At 47.1% G+C, this 20,231-nt stretch overlaps 2 protein-coding genes across 7 annotated transcripts; one reads left to right on the top strand and one right to left on the bottom strand.

The window, feature by feature from the left end:
* Positions 1-2,161: 2,161 nt before the first annotated feature.
* otomp (otolith matrix protein) lies at positions 2,162-12,106 on the bottom strand. 2 transcript variants are annotated; one of them, XM_035536226.1, is made up of 10 exons: positions 11,951-12,106; positions 9,836-9,978; positions 9,388-9,524; positions 9,052-9,154; positions 7,616-7,801; positions 7,129-7,303; positions 6,705-6,772; positions 5,317-5,501; positions 4,483-4,654; positions 2,162-3,329 (listed from the first exon to the last, which is right to left on the bottom strand). In XM_035536226.1, exons 1-10 carry the CDS (start codon positions 12,082-12,084, stop codon positions 3,319-3,321), a joined length of 1,314 nt encoding a protein of 437 aa, XP_035392119.1. In that variant the 5' UTR covers positions 12,085-12,106; the 3' UTR covers positions 2,162-3,318. The 2 variants fall into 2 exon arrangements, with proteins under 2 accessions (XP_035392119.1, XP_026876826.1); XM_027021025.2 differs by having other exon boundaries at positions 11,955-12,038.
* On the top strand, positions 12,009-20,073 carry acvr1l (activin A receptor, type 1 like). Of its 5 annotated transcripts, none has more exons than XM_027021048.2 (12): positions 12,009-12,164; positions 13,087-13,161; positions 13,539-13,625; positions 15,015-15,094; positions 15,429-15,680; positions 15,940-16,154; positions 16,564-16,663; positions 17,003-17,149; positions 17,395-17,670; positions 17,791-17,988; positions 18,153-18,283; positions 18,453-20,073. In XM_027021048.2, the coding sequence occupies exons 3-12, from the start codon at positions 13,585-13,587 to the stop codon at positions 18,585-18,587; spliced, it is 1,575 nt and encodes a 524-aa protein (XP_026876849.2). In that variant the 5' UTR covers positions 12,009-12,164; positions 13,087-13,161; positions 13,539-13,584; the 3' UTR covers positions 18,588-20,073. The 5 variants fall into 5 exon arrangements, with proteins under 5 accessions (XP_026876849.2, XP_026876852.2, XP_026876851.2 ...); XM_027021049.2 differs by lacking the exon at positions 12,009-12,164 and adding an exon at positions 12,171-12,508; XM_027021050.2 differs by lacking the exon at positions 13,539-13,625 and having other exon boundaries at positions 12,012-12,164.
* The last annotated feature ends 158 nt before the right edge of the window (positions 20,074-20,231 follow it).

The raw sequence follows: 20,231 nt of genomic DNA, 5'->3' as shown, positions 1-20,231 counted from the left end.
AAGTTAATTAAATTCAGTCCTGGCTAAATGATATCACTAATGCTCGTGCAAAGAACATGATGCAAGGTGTGTTTTTCCGATGCCTATAGCTGCGTTTGGATTTCCGTAGCGCTCTAAAACCACGGATCCATCAAGGATTACGAGAGGTTCTGAATTGCAACCCTTGTAATTGTTTGTACTTTCAAAGTCAACGTCACCTGTCAGCTCGCTGCCCCTGAAACGTGAGGGTTCATATTTCTGGTGTGCAATTTACTGCAGGTTTCTCGGCACCCGGCCAGCTTGGACAACACCGGATACCATCATTACGATAAGTCATATCTTGATCTCCCTCTCTCACTTTCCTGTCAAACCACGTGTTCAACGGAAGTCGGAAAAGGTGGCGTCATTTCCACTGACAATCGCGGTCACGCTTGCGAAGGCTCCTGGCAACTCATACTGTTGGATTGTTCATTAGCATCCACTCCTAGTGCTAAAATAATGGAACCTCATACTGAAACAGGCCATAAGATGAATAATAATCTAAATATAGTGTAATATAATATATAATAATATAAATAATGGATCTCATTATGAAATGGGCCACCCATAATGTATGTTGGTTAACGCTCTGTCAGCGATTTCAGATCCAAATCTTGTGCTGCATAGACAGATATGCAGTACCTACACACACACACACATACACACACACACACACACACACACACACACATGCTCGACTGCCCATGCCCTCTCTGTGTACTCTGTGCATTGGGCCAGCCCGGCCACCGTGACCCGCGGCCATAGGAGTAACCCCGTGCCAACCCCGATAAGCCCACGAAACGTGATCGTGCACACCAAGAGGGGACTCGGGCCTGGATCCAGAGCTTCTGTGCGGTCCAAAGGTCTCTATGGAAGCGGGATTAACTTGAGGAATAGCCTGTCCTTCCTGTGCCTCAATCCCTTATCCGAATAGCTGCCAAACTGGACCGTCAGACCGCAGCAGGTCTTTAACAGGGGATGTGTGTGTGTGTGTGTGTGTGTGTGTGTGTGTGTGTGTGTGTGTGTGTGTGTGTGTGATGATTTCTATGGGCTATTTTACCTCTGCCAAGCCTAAAGGTGGGCTTATAATGGCTCCCTGGACTTAGTAACATGCACAAGCAATCAGACGCAACTGTTGACTTGTGTAGGTTGTTAATAACTAGTTGATGCCTTCTTTGTAATTATGATTTCTAACCGCTTGGCCGTGGTGAGCTGCACTATGGAATCAGTAACCGTGGAAACATGGTGCTTTAATGACTCATCAGCAGTGGAATCAACGTGCAACAGCCCTCTGTCATGGCTAGAGTTTGCCTCTTCATATGTTTGTCGCTGGGGAGTGCGTTATATAAAACTCAGATTAATGAAGCCTGGTGCCTCTCCCGCACGCACGCACACGCACGCAGACACACACACGCAAGCAGACACACGCACGCACGCAGACACACACAGATCCTAATGTGAGGCACACACAGTGTGTGACCAGGAAGCCCATCTGCTACGAACACCGCCTGCAAGCTTCCAGTAAACTTATTTTATTATTATTTATCCTCTTTTAAACAACTAGTTTGCTGCCCTCCCAAGCCCCTGTGGTGCAGCTGTAGTCCGTTACCAGGGCCTTTGTTTAAAACACCAGTGCACGAAGATCACGTCACATCTCGGAGAGCAAAAGATAACCGTAGCGTTGCTGCAACGCTGTGCTATCCAGAGCGAAATCATAATTAATGCTGGGCTCTTAAACTGTGAAGAATAGGCACTATATGAAAACACATGGTCAAATGATAATTAGATATGTGGATTTCTGAGAGAGTGTGCGATTGTGTGTGTGTGTGTGTGTGTGTGTGTGTGTGTGTGTGTGTGTGTGTGTGTATCAGCACTCTCAAGGTCGTCGCAACATGTGCCCATAAATGCTTAATTAACCCATAATCAAAATCACTAATGTTAATTAGCTGTGTCAGCATGCTGTAACCAATCCATTAGGAGCCCATATTAGATGCCATTATCATTTATAATGCATTAGTGTATGTGCAGAACAGCACATATGCTTCAGTAAATCTGTCATTAACCCGTACTCCGAGCTGCACAGCGTTCTCCGCACGTGGCGCTATGCAAGCTCGTGCCAAAGTAAAAAGCACCACCTGGAAACTCTTTTGTCAGCATTTTATTGATAAGTGCAGATTCATGTAAGTAGCCCCGCAGAACAAACGGCGGCGGCGCATGCCTGTTTACATGAAACGCTGTTCAAGTCGTTATGGTGTTATCCTGAAGACAGCCGGAAAACAGCCGCATGGGAGCACCTGTGTTGAAATCTATCTGCACAGAAGCCGAACAGTACGACCGTGCTTGCCATGGAGAACATAATCCACAGAGAAGGTGAGTTGTTATAACAGTTTCAAGAAGAGATCAGGGTAGCGTGCTACGCAAAGTTTAGTTCAGAATTCCCTTAAACACTACGCCTTAAAGTATAAGCCTTAAATCGTAAGCTCAGTCAACTCTTCCTGGCAGCTGTTCACTTCAGAGGCTCAAGCGTGTAATATTGATTTTAAACAGTGAGAATGACATCTTAAAATCTACGGTCAACATGTTAAAGTCATTAGATACCAGTTTAAAGACTCGGATTTTAAACTAGTCCACTGTTACACCGACACTTCCCTCCTAGCATTGCTTTTGGTTAAACCTCACTACTTCTACTGATCTAGCACTGCTCTTCCCAGTCCTAGAGACACACTGCCAGCACAGTTTAGTGTCTTCTACACTAACCCACCTAATTCAAGGCATGAGCTAATTATTAAGTCCTCTTTGAGCTGAATCAGACTCATTAGACTGCCATCCCGTGGACAGCAGTGGTACTGCTGGTCTAGCAGGCCGTCTGTGGCCTGAGACAGCTGCCGGATGGCATGGATTTAGAGGGAATATAACACGGAATTGGCTCAAAAGAATAGATCCCTTCTTGGTTGGTGGGAGCTCCCTCTCCTGCCGTCCGTCCGTCCGTCACCACGTAGCCGCGGCTCCGGCGGCAGAGGTCAGGTCCGGCGTCGGCGTGCGCGCGACGCGGTTTGGCGTTGATGGAGGAGAGAGGAGAAGAGAGGAGGGACTCCGTGAAGCACGGAGGGTGGAGGGGGCAGAGATGACACCTATGGTGTGCGCGCGGCAGAGAGAAGAGAGGGAGAGCGAGAGAGAAATATGGGAGCTGTAGGAAAGTGAGCGAAAGCGCGCGAGAGAGAGAGGGAGAGAGAGGGAGGGAGAGAGAGAGAGAGAGAGAGCGAGAAAGAGAGAGAGGGAGCGCATGGGTTCTCCACTGCCTCAGCACAGACCTGCGAATGAGGAGAAGGTCAGTGCTGTGTGGTGTGTAATGAAGTGTCTCATGGTAAGTTAGTGCCATGTGTGAATAAATAAAGCTCCACTTGAGCAGTAATAATACATTGCACTCCATTTCTCAAAGGTTCAGGAGAGCTGCTGTTTTGCCTGTAATTATCCTAGAATTCTAAAATTACATTCGCATCTCAGATACATTGTCAGTGTAATGAGGAATTTCGAACTTGTAGCGTGGATGGAGTAGGATGAACAGATAATATTTGGTTCCGCTCATCCCAAAATTACATTTACCTTCCAGTAAAACTGTAAATAGAATTAATTTATAATACGTGTGAATAGGATGATCGGATACTATTTGGTTATTCCAGATATTATGTGCATTTCTATCGCTGTCTTGTATAAATCCCCGTTACTCATGACGACGGCCCATTCTTAGCAGCCAGTTCATCATTTTGGTTTGCATCCATCAGGTTCACTTGAAATCAATCATTCATTTTTCATGCTGCGACCTCAGCATGAAGTTCTCGACGACGTTCAGACAGAGCAACTAATTGCAAATTTCACACGACCGTGTTATACATAAGACAAATCAGTTTAGGAACGAGCTAAGAGCAAAGAAAAGAGTTTTCCCCTGGAAATACGCCTGGGCGGTGTTACCACCGCATTCAAATGCCTGATGTTTTACTTTCATACTCAAACACCTGAAGCATGGAACCAGAGGTGAGAATTCACAGCTGTACCCATGCGCAAACAGTCTATGAAAATAACACATGCGCTTTAATACTTAGGCTTTCATAAGCTTACATATGTTGTTTATATATATAAAAAAGTTCTTAGTACTTTTTATTACATGATTATGGCTTCTATCATATACAGTAATATATTTTTGATATTTATGGAGGTTAAGGATACTTTTGGTATAAAATATGTTAAGTATTTTACATGACATTGTTCTTATTTAAAGGTTTTTAAAGACAGTTTGCATAAGTGCACCTCACATTCAAATGCCTGACGCATGGTTTGTGTAACTCTACTTTCACACTCAAATACCCAGTCAGGACCGTAGCATTATCATCGCACTCAAACGCCCGGAGCACGGTAGCCTGGCATTACCATTGCACTCAAACGTCTGAGGCAGTAGAGTGGCATTACCTTCGCACTCAAACGCCTGGAGCACTGTGGTGTAGCTTGGCCCCAGCCAGGACGTGTAGGTCCCCATCACCCTCAGCAGCCTCTGGGTCGAGTCGCTGAACATGACGTCGGGCTGGCTGTACCCCGCTGAGCTGAAGAGGGAGAAACCCTGCGTGGTGTTGGCGAATGCGTTCTGGAAGAAGGGCCGCAAAAAACAAAAGGCCTGTGACCAAACGGCGTGGCGGACTGAAGACATCGCACTGAAGATGGTAACAAAGAAATGGCAGCGAGGAAATTAAATACGTCTTTAAATTATAGGTTGGTATAGGCGCAGAGGATGAATCACAGCACAACGAGACATTGATTTAGGAGAGAGAACAGAAACGCCAAACACGGAGCTCAGGAAGGCTGGTAAAGCTGATCATTGACTGGAATCTCAGGGTTTTATGGATCTCACCCATTTGTGCCTCTCTGCCCGCTACGACTGGTGTCTAGCACACACTCACACACCACGCACATAGCCAGCATTAAACATCTTCCACTTTTATAGTTCTGACTGCACGCAGTGTTGTTATTTCAGCTCTCTTGATGACAAACTGACTCTAATATGCAATTGAGATATGAAGCAGCTCTGCAGTCTGTCGCCACAGCTAGCGCGGTTTCCATGGTGAGCCCAGTGTCAACGGGGATGCTGTCAACCTCATGTTCCAAAACATTTTATTACAATTAGACAATATAAACAGTGTGCATGTGTGGGCTGTTTGGGTGCATGTGGGTGACAAAGAGCTGTGTGTGTGTGTTTGTGTGTGTGTGTGTGTGGCATGACGTGTCCAACATCAAATTGACCCAGCTGACCTGCACACGCTCCAGGAACTTGTAAACGCGGCACTTGTCCTCCAGGCGCACCACTACCGCGTTACCGGGCACCACAGCTAGGTGGCAGTGCTCGTGCTGGGAGGGTGGGGAGGTGCCTCCATCTGGGCACAGCATCATCAGGTCCTCCAGCTCCAAGTCCAGGGCCCATGACTCCTGGTTCTTACCTTCCACACAGTAAGAGACAACACATAACCTTAGGCACTCAGTGGGAGCCTTACACACACTGGTCCACACAATGGTTTTGGCCTGGAACCACTCACAGCTGTTTTATATTATAGTGAATGTTTGGAGTGAATACAGGCATATGGGGCTCTAGTGATAGGCTACATCCGAAATTGCATTTCTTTACTGAATAGTGTGCCAAAATAGTTCTTCCCAGATGGTTCGTGTGTCCATAAACCTTAGTATTCACCTTTGACGATTGAAAAATGCTTGTATTACATTCTATGCCCGGTGAAAATTCAAGGGGCATGAACATTGAACACTATTAAATCCCATGATTCCGCAGTCTTGGAAGGCATGGTTTCTAAAGCAAAACCAAACAGTCCCAATGGCAACAAAGCCATTTTAAGTGTGAGAATAAGCAATTAATGTGCCAATTAGACTTAATTTATGCTGTAAAACGAGGACAACGTGATTTTGCTTATGTGATTGGCATGACCTAACATTAAGATCTCACATGTACCTTAGCTGTTCTCAACAATTTGAATGTTTTCACCATGAAATGCGCATCCTGCACTAATGGTAAAGTATGCAGAAAGGTTTCACACTCTTTTGAAAGCAGCACTAAGTATGAGCCACCATTGCAAATAAGAGCAAGCACGCAGCCGTGCATGTTCATAGCACACCACTGCACAACACTCAGAGCAGATCTTTGCACAAAGGCACATTCCCACACACGCATGCACTAATAAGAAACCCGTATACGAAGCGTATCACTGTACACATGCACAAACATTTAAAAATGTCCGTAAATCTAATATATCCTTATACTGGGGGGCACCTTTTGGATTTGTCGACCTGAGTAGGGGGCATCTCAAACGCACATTATTCACGATGGGTGAAGCAGGCATACCTGGTTTACTGGAACTCATTAGTGAGATCGTTGGACCAGTAAGATAGAGATCTGATGTTGTGAAACACTGCCCCCTGGTGTCTGTCATAGGGTGGAACGCGCAAGAGCTTTGAGATGCTGGTGAGGTTTTTGTTTGTTTGTTTAGGCCTGACAGTCGGTGTTCAGGCTGGCTGAAGCATATGTCCTTGCTGTGGCTCTCAGATATTTGGCTGAGGGCCCCTCCCCTGCTTCTGAGGTGCTGGGCCCCTGAGAACTGCTTCGTGGACACAAGAAGGGCCAGACATGGACGTACCGTTCATATTTTCGAAGATGGTGGTATGCTTCACGAAGGCCACGTCCCCAAGGTTCTCAGCCACACACCTGTGGAGCACAGCGCAGGATAATGGGATTACAGGCCTAAACCACACAGTGTTACACGGCAGACGTATCTTTCCCCATTTTGTTCCACTCCCGTGAGATGTATATTCACACAGGCACACATATTCTTGTATTATTATTTTGAGGTTTTTTCACTGGCTTGTGTTCATTTTTGGAACGTTTTGGTTTTTCAGGTACTAAAACAAAGCAATTAATGAGTAAATAAGCAAATAAATGAGTACAAGAAATGTTTTAATGACTTTCTTCCTATCATCTTGAGGCATTTTGGCCCCTTCAAAATAACAACAAAAAAGGAATACACACACCCACCTCCACTCACCCTGACACCTACACTGTACCTGAGAGCTCCTGCCTCGCCGTAGTGACGCTCGCGAGGGTTGTTGACACAGATGTGCCGGTCATTCTCGTCACCTATGCAGGCCTCGCACAGGTTCCTGGGGTTGTTGCCTTTGGGGTCGTGCTCCGGGTCCTTGGCGCCTGGTACGCAGCTGTAGCCGAAGAAATCCCCTACGGCTGCCGACGAGGAAGAGGGAGGACATCAGTGCAGCCTAAACGTTTGAAATGCACAGTGGCATCGTCTGTCTGCGTTTCAGCTTACACACACACACACACACACACACACACACACACACACTTTCACCTACGTGCACTTGTATGCGTCTGTGTAGGGAGTGCAAGATGACTGCAGTCATCATCATCATCATCATCATCATCATTTGTCACCAGTTTCGCATGCACGTGGTCCTATATACAAGCTTTCAGCCGCATCAGCCGCATATCCGCTCTGTACGTCGGCCCCCCCCCGGGGGGGGCGGTGTCTCTCACCGTGGGGGAAGTTGCATTGCTGATCCACGCTGATCTGCGACGTGTTGACCAAGAAGCCGATGGGGACGGTCCAGCCCACCGTGGTCCGAATCCCTGGGTGGCAAGAACTCCTCTCGTGCATCTCCAGCAGTGACAGGTCTCCGGACGACTTCCTCGCCAAGGCCACCACGTAGTAATTAATGCCATCTGATGGGCGTCGTGGAATGTTGGGAGTCAGGGGTCATGTGGAGCAAAGCACACAGAAAGACTCATCACATGCACAGCGTTGTCTGAGAGGAGAGGAAGCCCCGACGTTCTCCTCTCTCTACCTCTTCGGGCAGTGGTAGCACAGTGGTTAAGGTGCTCGACTTGCAATTGGAAGGTTGCCGATTCAAGCCCTGCCGCTGTTGGGGCCCCTGAGCGAGGCCCTTAACCCTCAACTGCTGAAGTTGTATTCAGTCATAATTGTAAGTCGCTTTGGATAAAAGCTCAGCTAAATGCTATAAATAAATGTCCCACAGTTCCTCTTACACATAACAATGTGTCAAAATCACTTTTCCTTCATCCTCACTCTCTAAATGTTCACTGCAGGTCTCCATTGTTCAGTTATGCAATAACAACACAAATTTCCCATTGGTTGCATCCAGTTTCTGCTAAGGGTTAATATATTATCAGCTTAGTCTAAACTAGTTATATGCTTTCTGGACATCCTGTGCTAATCATGGTAGGGAGAGACAATATAAAATAACAAGAAAGCCTATTTCTACATAGGCACTTACACAGACACTTGCATCCATCTCAGTCTCACAGTCTCTAAAGGTTACATTCCATCTCAACCAGCAGCAAAAAGAGGCTATTATATGGCAGTGGAGATTTAAAGAGGGTTGGCGTTGCGAGGCTTTTTAAGGAGGCTAGAGGGTAACTTTTAAAGTCGGAAGACAAATTCATTCCTCAAGGCAAAATATTATTCACAGAAACATTTATCTTATCTGCTTATTTTGGGAGGCAGTTATGTACAAAATAATTGTTTGGGTCGTTTTTTGTCTGCTCCACTGAGACTGAATAGAATGAAATGACAAAGAAACTGATCCAGTCTTGAAAGTTACAATACTAGAGGCTATTCTTTGGGGTAACGAGTGGAATACTGTTAATAAGGTCCACTTACATCCACGTGCAAAAGTTGAGTAAAAAGCCTATGAAAATCAAAAGAAAATCACAAATGCCATATATAATAGTTAAAAATAAACATATGTAGACCTAGTGCATACAGCCATTACTAAAACTGTCTGTAACATTTTATAGGATAAAATCTGTATGTTTCTGTAATCCTGCAGGGATTAAAATAATCATTCCATCTTCAGTATGTGATTTTACAGAGCTTTTGCTTATGGTTAGCACAGCCATGTTCTTCTGGTCTGGTAGAAGGTTGTGTGCTGTGTGAAGCCGTCTGCGCTCACCCACTCCGTTGTGCGATTCTCCTACGGCCACGTCTAACCCATAGCAAACGCCCGCAGTGTAAATCTCATCCGGATACATGGAGGCTGCATCTGCCGTGCCGTTCTGGTTAACGGGGGGAAAAAGCCCAGAAGTGACAACCGTGATTGTTTTCCCCAATAAGAGTCCTGTCTTCTCTTACAAATGTCTCGGCCGCCCGATTCAAGCGCACTTAATTCACCTGCCACATGACGGGAAATAACACTAAACCAAGGATTACTGGGCTATCCGACAGTATCTGACACGGAACGGTGTTTGTTATGTGTGTGTGTGCTGTTGCCCCTCCTGACATCGCCCACCTTAATTCTCTGCATGCAGTCCGTGGGACTCTCACCCCGCACACACAGCAGTTTGCCGCGGATGTTCTGTGCCGTCACGTTACCGGCCAGATCCAAACACTTCTGCTCCTCCGAGCCAGACACAGCGCACCAGGTGACTGTGCAGAAAGAACTCGGCCACCTTTACATGCCATTACAGTCTCATAGAAGTAATTGCAAATGCATAAATAAAGCATTAATTATAAGTTTATTTAGATGCATTCCCATTCAGACCAAAATTCTTGTGTATTGTGAAGTTTGTGGTAGACTGGTAACATTGAGTAAAAGTAAACTAAAAGGTAAACACAATAATCATTTGGCACCCTTTTACCATTCAGTACAGCACAATATACAATATCATCCTGTCAGTATGAAAACAGCTCTGCATTAGCAATTCACTAATTAAAAATCAGATATACAAAATACTTACTAATGCTGTTTTGGGTGGACACACCGACCAGGGTGAGCGTCAGAAAAGCCGCGCACAGGTGCCCTGCTCGTTGGTCCATGTTACCTTTCAGCAGTACTCTCCAAAATGCCCTCGGACCCGCATGGTCATTGTGGAAAGTAAAGCTAAAGGGGGGGGGGGGGGGGGGGGGGGGGGGAGAGAGAGAGAGAGAGAGAAAAAGCAGAAAAGTAACTCTACGGGCTCATGTTGCCCCACTCCTAGTCCTAGCTGAAGCGAAGGGGTGGGCGTTAGAGAGCAGCTTTCTGTTACCTGGCTGCTAGCCGCACTGCCTGCCCCCTGTGCGTCCCTACCCATTGCTAACGTTCGGGCGGGTATTTTCCACTTATCGGTCTAGTGTTTCCGCACCTGTCCGCAGGGACTTGATGGCATGCACCATTTTGCGCACTCTACCTCCCCTGGTCACGGTAGGTCAGTTGTAAGGGAGGTTATAATTAAGAAAGGCACAATGGTTTTTTGTGGATGGTCACTAAAGCCCGTGGGGATTAAACTCCAGGTCTGGAACGAGCCGGGTCTGATTGAGGTTAGTGATAGAGAGGAGAGACACAGGACCTTCTTTGGGCACTGCACCTAGAGTACTTGAAGAACCATATAGGCCTCTTGATACCAGATCTAATTTCTGTGTCCCCTACTCTATAATCAGTGAGTTATTAAAAGATACATGAGTCATTGGTGTTCGCTTTTCGAAACTAAACACACATAAAAACTCTCACACTGGCACAGAAGCGTACCCACACAGACTCTCACACACAAACACAGACACACATAAGCACACCGACAGAGACCACGAGTTATAATATCTCTTTTTGCACACACACAAACACGTTTGCCTAGTTTTACTGGAGTAACCTGGTTCTTCTCAACCAAAGCCATCACAGCTATGATCATGTCAAGTCTCCCACAGTCCAGATGCTCCTTGTCAACTGCAACAAATGTAGTGGATTGCAACTCGGATTAAACAACAGATGTGGCAGATTACAAATGGGTTCGAACGATTCAGGATATCAGATCTCCCACTGAGCAGATTTAGGCACTCTTGTACACAAAATGCATCTCCCAGAATAGTCAGAGTGAATGATCGAAGACAGATGAACACTTTAGAAGCTCATTCAAAGCTGGAGAGTTCGTGTTTTATTGTAAAAGAATCTGTGGCATGTTCCTGCGGAAGAAAGGACAGGTTCCCATGCATTCACAGGTGAAACCCAATCGTCCCTCCCTACAGACTATTTATCATTACTGCCAGGCAACGTCAACATTATTCCTCTCCTGTGAATCCCACAAATCCAAGCAGATTACTTAGGAGCAGTAGGTATGCCACAGTGCACCTGCAAACTGTCGGCAGCCTTATCACTTTACCCTTTTTGCACTGCTGACATCATTCTCTTTTCGCCCCACACAGAAACTGACATGGCCATTAATCAGCAAGCTATTTTAAAACAAAAACTGCCAGGCCACTGGCTCCTTGAGTCTTATCACTGCAAGGGCATTTTGCTTTCTTAGATCAACCACATGTGCATGTTTATGTGTGATTGTGTGACTTCATCGAGTTGTGTAAATAGTTGTGTACTATAGAAGTTTCTCTATAGAAATGCAATTAGGTTCCCCCTCAGATCAAGTGAAAAGTTCCCACATATATGGAGACGTACTTGAAGACACGGAAACACATGGAGACAAGGTGTCTCTTGCGCTCTCTCACTCTTATACACACACACACACACACACACACACACACACACACACACACACACACACACATACATATATATATATATATATATATATATATATATATATATATATATATATATGTGTGTCTGTGTGTCTGTATATATATATATATATATACACACACACAGACACACACACATATACACACCTTTTTTAAAGAGTGTTACGTACGTTATTAGACATGTATTATCCTTTATTAACGTTATTAGACATGTATTAACCTTTATTATGTATTAACCTGTATTAACCTTCCATGCAGATTCTATAGCCGCAGCTGGGTAATCTCTAGTAGAAACATGGGCTAATTAATGGCTCTTGCTGTATCTATTTAGGCGGGTGGCTTTTCTGTACCTACATCTCTGCGTGGCCTGGCGGACTCGCCCTGCCCCACAATGCCTCCCTTCTCCAAGTTGTTTGGGATGACGACACGTTCGCCGAGCTCGGTCCAAACCACGTAAAAGTGTCCGCGGGTGGTGGTGGTCCATCTGCTCCGTCTCCTCGCCGCCAGATCAGCCGACGGTGTTACATGAACTTCGCGGATAGCGTTTCCCACACCGTCGTTCGGGTAAGGATACGACGTGTGCGCCGGTGCCTGAAAGCGGCGTGCAAAATGTGGACAGCACCCAGTCGGGACTATGATAAGTCTCGGGGTGTCCGTCCTAGGCTAGGCTAGGCTAGGCTAAGCTAACGTTAGCTTCACCTAGCCCGGACAAGCTCCCCGAATTCGGTTGGTGTAAGTCAGTCAGAGCTTGCTAGGTTAGCGAGCTTCACCGTTGGATGCGAGTTTTTATTTTTTTGGCGACTGAATAAGTAGCTGGCCAGCTAATAGTTAACATGCCACAACGTGTTACATAATAGTATTAGTCTCACCCTCAATTTTGTGAGCGTCCTCAGATAATTCGGCTAACAGTAAGTACGGAGATGCTACTTTTGGCTCTAACCTACTTTTCTGTGTACGTAAATTGTCTGGTCTTATCTTATTTTAGCTAGCTAGCCTAGCTATCTGGCTAGCTGGGACCCGCAGCTCAAGTGCCACAGCTCTGTGGCAGACAGCAGCTACAGCGTTGGTTATTTTGGTTATAGTTGGCTATTCAGTTAAGCAGCTGGCCAACTACCCCACCTAAACAATAGTTCTGACAAGGCTGAATGTTGCTGGAATTACTTATCTTGTAACTCATTTCTGAATTGTGAGTTTATATGATGGTTTATTTCCATTTCTCCATACTCACGCTAGCTAGCTAAGTAAGTAAACACTGTAGGGATAAATCACTTTAAGTCTTGTTCCGTATGACAGATTTAGTTTTTGAGACTAACTAGGTAAGTAACCCAGCCAGATATGACCGTCTGCAGCCAAACCCAAACCCAGACGTGATAAGTCTCCCTTCATCTGCCATTTTATCGTCTTAGCGTTAGCCGCGGGGACAATTTCGGACATGGCCATCAAGAATTTCATCTTAAATAAAGTGTCTTTTGTAATTCGTTTGCAGGGGATGACTCCTGGCGACGGTCGGATATGCAAATAGCTAAAAGCAGTCTTGAGAATCGCATCGGGATTTGTAAAAGTAAGGCCGCCCCTACTCAAATCTTTGTGGTTTTATTAGGTTTCTGGATGCGTTATCAGTACACCTCGCTGAAACCTGCTTGGACTGTATGAAAAGCCAGGGCGGATCATCAACATTGTCTATTGAAGTTTGTGGATTCTGCATCGTGCTTCGGATAATAAACGGCAAACCCGATATAATGTCTCTGCCAAAGTCATCAAGAGATTGATCGTTTAAAGCGCGTTGGCGTCATTAGTTCGTCTTCCTCGTCTAGGAACCGTAATTGTGCCATTTTCTTGAATGATTTAGTCTGTCCACCTAAAAGTCTAAAGCCCCCCCCCCCCCCCCCCCCCCCATCACACATTTCTATCTTTTCGTGACACGTTGCTCTCCTCCAGTCGCTTTGATGCCGTTCTGCGATGGGCTTTTTGCTTGCTGGTTGCCATGGCGACTCAGACTGAGCAGCGTCCCGTGTTGGCACTCAGGTACTGCTTCTGTCCAAGCAGACTGGCACTGCTTCATTCAGCCCTCCGGTCGGCCGAACTGTTTGCCTCTGGGTTATTGCAGAGAACTGGTTTCGGAACAGTTTGCACTCAAACAGGCTTTCTCTTTGACTCGGACATTGCGCTTAAAGACGCATTCGTAATGTTTGTCCTATTGGTTGATGAGTACCGTTAGTTGGATACTAGCATTCGACTATTGGTCCTCTACTGCAAATGTGAGAATGCAATAATCAATTAGTGTGCATTCATGATTGATTAATTAAAGCTGAAACCAGAGGACACCTTTATTTTTAAAGCCGTTGCCCCTTAATTTTGTTGAAATTAATGCTTAATTATTAATAGTTTAAAACAATTATCTTCACCAATCTGTAATTTTAATATAATTTCATTGTAACTGAAATTAGAATCCACCTTCTAAACACAACAGTTCAGTTAAGGGTTAGCATGTCTTGCTTCAACAGTGGATGATTATAACCAATTTTATGCTGTGTGCACAAGAGCGCACGCAGCATAAAATTGCATTAGAACCAATTTTATGCTGTGTGGCACATAAACATGGCTGAGTTTGCCTTTATGACTTGGATTGCTTAGACTGAAACAAGGTGCATGTGTACTTACCATCCTGAGACTTTTGGAAATCTTTGCACATATGTGAAAGCTGATGATAAATCCCTGCATGTATACTTCTGCACTTTTATTCTGCCCCTTTGTATACACACAGACACACACACACATGGTGTTATTTTAAGGGATGGTTCAGCACCAAAAGCAAATATACAGTTATCCACTTACCCAAAATTACACCTATCAGCTGGGAAATGCTGTCTAATGTATGAAGTTTTCCACTGGAGCTACAAAGTTATTGTAGTTGGCAAAAACTTCTTCACATCTTGCTTCAAACGACATTAAATGATGTAATCAAAAGTTTAATTAAACAACTGTACAACAGCAAGAATACGCTGTATTTGAAAATTTAAGTTCAAAGTACAACTTTATCATCCACATACACGCGTTCACATTTAAAAATGATTCAGATTGTTCATGATGTTTGCCCCCATAGCGTTAGCATTCGGCTGTTTTGTTCATTTTAATGGAGTGTTGCTTACAAAATGTACAGTACTATGTGCTAAACGTAGCACGACTCTGAGATGTTACTTAAAGAACTGGACATGGTTCTTCAGGCGAGCATATGAAGATGTGAGTATGTATGTACTACATACATAAGTGGGTAATTGTGTACTTCTTTTATTGGCAAGTAAGTTCTTTAAATTGAGGCCTCTTTGGAGTTGCTTGCTGAGGTCTCGCAGCCCGGGCGGGTGGGGGAGCCGGGCTGGGCGAGGGTCAGTCTGTTGTGTCTCCTCTCCTTTTCAGTGCAGTGAACCAAATGGGTTGCCGCTGCGCCCGAGTCGTTCTCCTCCTGCTGCTCCAGGCGTTGTGCTTGTTGGCTGAAGGTACCCAATTCATGTTTTTATAGCTTTCTCTTCACTTCACCCGAACTACGACCCGGAAAGGTTTTTTTTGGGTTGTTTTTTTTTGAGCATTTTGCATTTAGATGTCTGAGTGTGACGTCTTGTACAACACACATAGAGGCTTTCTAGATGTTGCTGTGTAATGTGTGAACCAGTCAAACTTGTATTGGAGGAAATGGGAACTGAGTGAAAAGGAAGAAAAACGGTCAATTATCTGGGAGGAAGAGACTTCTCTGTAAGTATTTACGTCATTCAAGTCAGGCCCTTCGTCCTAAATCGATTGCTTTGTTGTGTCCGCGTGTGCGTCTGGCTCCAGATGGGTCCATTGACTGCATGTGTGTGGGCAGTGGCTGCCTGTCAGAGCAGTGTAAGGGGGAGCAGTGTTTCATCGCCGTGACGATTAGCAACGGCGAGCCTTCCTTCCGGCGCGGCTGTCTGTTTGGTTCAGAGAGCAGGCGCATGACCTGCTCGGCGGCGCCCTCAGCCAGTCATGTGGTGGAGTGCTGCTCGCAGCCCATGTGCAACGTCAACGCCTCCATGGAGTCTCTGCTTCAGCTGCTACAGACAAGTAAGAATCCCGGCTGGGTCATAAATTCTTTCCCAGCAGAACGTGACTTAACTGATGAGGGGTGCCATGCACCACCCCTGAAGTGTGAAACACGATTCCGTCTGAAAATCCACCCAATAATTAACAGACGCCATCAGCTGCGATTAAGTCATTTCTGAAAGCACTGGCGGTTTTCCCTGAGATTTCTTCACTTGTGTTCAATGCTGGGGGGGGGGGGGGATAAAAAAGTTCCGTCTGACTGGGTTTGTTCCGGACGCAGGTCCAGGCAGCGGCCCGGCGCGCTATCGCCCAGAGACGGTGCTGCTTTTCATCTTCCTGGGCCCCGTGGTGGCCCTGGCCCTGCTGGCCACGCCCACCCTTCTGCTCTGCCGCAGGCTCCGCCCAGGCCGTCTGGAGAGGCTGCGCGAGTTCGACACGGAGCAGGGTGCCGTGGATGGCCTCATCACCTCCAATGTGGGAGACAGCACGCTGGCGGTACGGGCCTGACCTCAGGCAGATCTTGGCAGATATGCTGATTGATTTGACCGACTGACCGACTGATTTCTTAGTCAGACTTTATTTACAGCAGAATCACTGTTGAGAAATCAGTCTCTCAGCAGGGGCAGGTGAGGGGGCAGCTGTCACCAGCTCTCCCCTTGCAGATGGTTAACATCTCCTGGACACCTAGAAAGTCCTGCTCCTACTCCAGCTGATTAGCATGTCCTGCAGCTGGCTAAGTGGAGTGTGTTGACCGGCAGGTCTCAAAGAGGAGGGCGAGTGAGTGCTGCCAAAATCCCTCCGTTGCCCGTGGGCTGCAGTAAAACCTTTAGTTTTCCTCATTTCAAGATACACGTTGGAACTAATTTAAGTGCCATTAATTAGTTTGTAACGTTAACGACTGCAGGATCTTCTGGATCAGTCGTGCACGTCAGGCAGTGGCTCCGGACTGCCCTTCCTGGTCCAGAGGACAGTGGCCCGCCAGATCAGCCTGGTAGAGTGTGTTGGTAAGCATGAGGGCACGCTTGCGAAACACACTCTTATTACATCATTCGTCAACCATGGGGCCCACTGGCCAGTGTGTTTTTACTCTAACCCCAACGCCTGTGCCGGGTGTTCAGTATTCTTAATGGCTTTGCTCCAGCGCATCAGGAGGTGGGATGGTGCAAAAACATGATCCATCTCGTAGATGCTGGGGACGGGCTTAGGAAATGCTGCTCTGTTACGCTTAGCCAGAATCTAGAGCCCTGTACCCAGCCACTAACCCCGGGCGCTACACCTCACTCTCAAGCACAAACGTGCCGCGTGCTGGATCTGTCTTCACCCCAAACCCCCCACCCAAACAGGGAAAGGGCGTTACGGGGAGGTGTGGCGGGGCCAGTGGCAGGGAGAGAACGTCGCCGTGAAAATCTTCTCCTCAAGAGACGAGAAGTCCTGGTTTCGGGAGACGGAGATCTACAACACCGTGCTACTGCGGCACGAGAACATATTAGGTGGGTCATCCCTCATCTCCCTTCTCCCATCCGCTGGGTCAAATGAAAAATGCAAAACGCATGAATGAGTGGTGTTTTCAGTGGATTAATGACCCTGGAAACTCGTAGTCCAGACTGTTACTTAAACGTACAAGTGCAAAGACTAGAGTAAAAAAATCAAAACCTGGGGAACTTTAGGAGCTGATTTAGGAGCTCCAAAAAGTTGCACATATGCACCGCTCCCTGAGGGCTGCTGTCGCCGCCAGGTTTCATGGCGTCGGACATGACGTCGCGGAACTCCAGCACACAGCTGTGGCTGATCACACACTACCACGAGAACGGCTCGCTGTACGACTACCTGCAGCGCGCGCCGGTGGACACAGCCGACGGCCTGCTCATGGCCGCCTCGGTGGCCAGCGGCCTGGTGCACCTGCACACGGAGATCTTCGGCACGGAGGGCAAGCCGGCCATCGCCCACCGCGACCTGAAGAGCAAGAACGTCCTGGTGAAGAAGGACCTACGCTGTTGCATCGCCGACCTCGGTCAGTACCGGCCTCTGGGCGCCGCGAGCTTGCGGCAGAAGGCGTTGCGTGTGTGCGAGCGTTGGCCGGGTCTTCATCCCGTGCCTTTCATCTGCTCCTTAAAGCCTTCTCTTCCCACAGGCCTGGCAGTCACTCACTCCCAGGCAGATAACCAGCTGGACGTGGGCAACAATCCTAAAGTGGGCACTAAACGCTACATGGCCCCGGAGGTGCTGGACGAGTCCATCCAGACCGACTGCTTCGACGCCTACAAGAGGGTGGACATCTGGGCGTTCGGCCTGGTGCTGTGGGAGATCGCCCGACGCACGTATAGCAATGGTCAGTTCTTCTGAAACATACGGAAGCAAGTTAAAAGTTGGTGTTTCTTCATAAGGACGTCGGCGCTTATCAAAAGCTCCTTTTCTCTCCTGCTATGTTCAGTGGCGTGGCAAGCCGATTGCTGTGTGTTGCTCATCACCGAGTGTCTGCCTGTTGCTCTGTAGGGATTGTGGAGGACTACAGACCTCCGTTCTATGATCTGGTGCCCAACGACCCGAGCTTCGACGACATGCGCAAAGTGGTGTGTGTTGAGCAGCAGAGGCCGTTCGTGCCCAATCGCTGGTTCTCTGACCCCGTACGTAGTGACGACGCTCCGCCCGCCAAGGGTTAGCCCTTGTCGTTGTGTCACGCTGACTGTGTGTGTGTGTGTGTGTGTGTGTGTGTGTGTGTGTGTGTGTGTGTGTGTGTGTGTGTGTGTGTGTGTGCGCGCGCGCGTCTGTCTGTCTGTCTGTCTGTCTCTCCAGACGCTATCCGCCCTGGTGAAACTGATGAAGGAGTGCTGGTACCAGAACCCTTCAGCACGCCTGACAGCACTGCGCATCAAAAAGACTCTAGACAAGATCCACAGCTCCCTAGAGAAGGCCAAGCCAGACTGCTGAGGCCCCACCCTCTTCCCTGCTCCCACCCCGCCCCTCGGAGACGGAGATTGCGAGCCATACTGAATCACCAGAGCCCACAGGAAGAGGCCCCACACACACGCTGGCATTCTGAGCCTGGATGTTCTCCGTCTTGCTGATCTAGAAGCAGCCCCTCCCCCGTCCTTTAATCATGTCTGTTATAGCACAGCGAGCCAGCGCTGATCTCAGGTCAGCACTCCTGGCCTTCGTCGATACAAAGAAAGCCAGTCGTTCTCTTTATGAATCATTCGTTCAGTGGCTCGCTTTTTTGTATCCTGCACCATTTCCCTTCACCAACTTCAATAAAAAGTACTTCTGTGCAGGACAGCGACTTCCTGTCCTGGATTGCACCCTGGCCTGCACCAATTTTAACCACCGCTTGAACCACTGACCAGAGGATTTCGAAAGGTTTTGATGGGTTCTCTCCCTCGTCTGTAGAAACCTGTCATACCTGGCCAGCAGACCAATTTTGGGCATCAACACACTGTACGGTCCTTGCCACAGAGAGATGACCAAGAGAAGAGAGATGAGATATGATGACAGGCCTCGGGGAACTGACTATAGATCAGCCCGTTTACTGAGATGCTGGATGTTTTTAAACTCGGAAGGTCATTTTCCAGACAATCTCACCATACGCGTGTGAATCTATAACACTGGATAAATTATAAGACTACATGCGATAGGACGTATGGTATCAAGACTACCTACTAGAGTAACGTTTGGGGGGTGGGGGGGTGTTTAAAAAAAAAAAAAAAAAAAAAACCCTGAGTCTTCACCCTTCTTTACAATGAAACATTAAAGCCACCCCCTCCACACCCACCCCTGGCCAGTGTTAGTTTGGTTGGCTGCAGGGGGCGGGCCTTGCTGTCTCAGGCCCAGTTCTGACTGGACTAGGAGCTATGACATCATCGCGTCGTCATGCCTCATGCCCGCTGGACAGAGGCTATTGTAGCACTGACACTTTTTTGTTTCGTTTTTTTTGCGCAATACCGCTCTCTCCATCCCTAACGCCTCCTCGCCCTGGCCAGCCACGCTGAAAGTCGTGTTGCTGCATTACAAGAGTTCTCATAACTGACTCCAGAATCGTAAGGCTTCCTCTCACACATTTTTGATGCACATTTTCACCATTTTTCTGTCATTCTTTAAAACTTTCTCACATACACAATCCTTCATGTCCCTTGCTGGCTGTCGCCGTCACGTACATTGTGGCGCGTCCAAACGTACCCGGTACCAAAAGGCTTGCGTGCGTTTTGTTACTGAAGTGCACAATGAGCAGAGCCGGTGCGATTTAAACAGCCATTGCTAGGATCACCTTTAGAAGAAAGACAACCTACTTTTGGAGTCAGCTGGGGAGGTGCACTGTATCTTGTATGAGAATGCTTTTGGCCTACTACTGTGAGCTTAAAGCATTCCTTCTGTTCACCCTTCCACTCTCCCTGCTGGAGGGGACAAATGTATTCAAGGTCAATGAGAGCAAAGCAGGAATACCACTACAGACCACTGCATTGTAAACTGTGACTGTAATAAAATGTAATATAGTGTATTTAAGGATAGGCACGCTCAAAGTAACACAATGCTCATGAATACCTAGGTCTGTTAAGGCTTCCTTGCTTTGCCAGTTTAAGG

This window comes from Electrophorus electricus, chromosome 18, assembly GCF_013358815.1.
Source record: "Electrophorus electricus isolate fEleEle1 chromosome 18, fEleEle1.pri, whole genome shotgun sequence".
NCBI lineage: Eukaryota > Metazoa > Chordata > Actinopteri > Gymnotiformes > Gymnotidae > Electrophorus > Electrophorus electricus.
The sequence above is the reverse complement of the archived record's forward strand: the minus strand, read 5'-3'. Positions and strand labels throughout refer to the sequence as shown.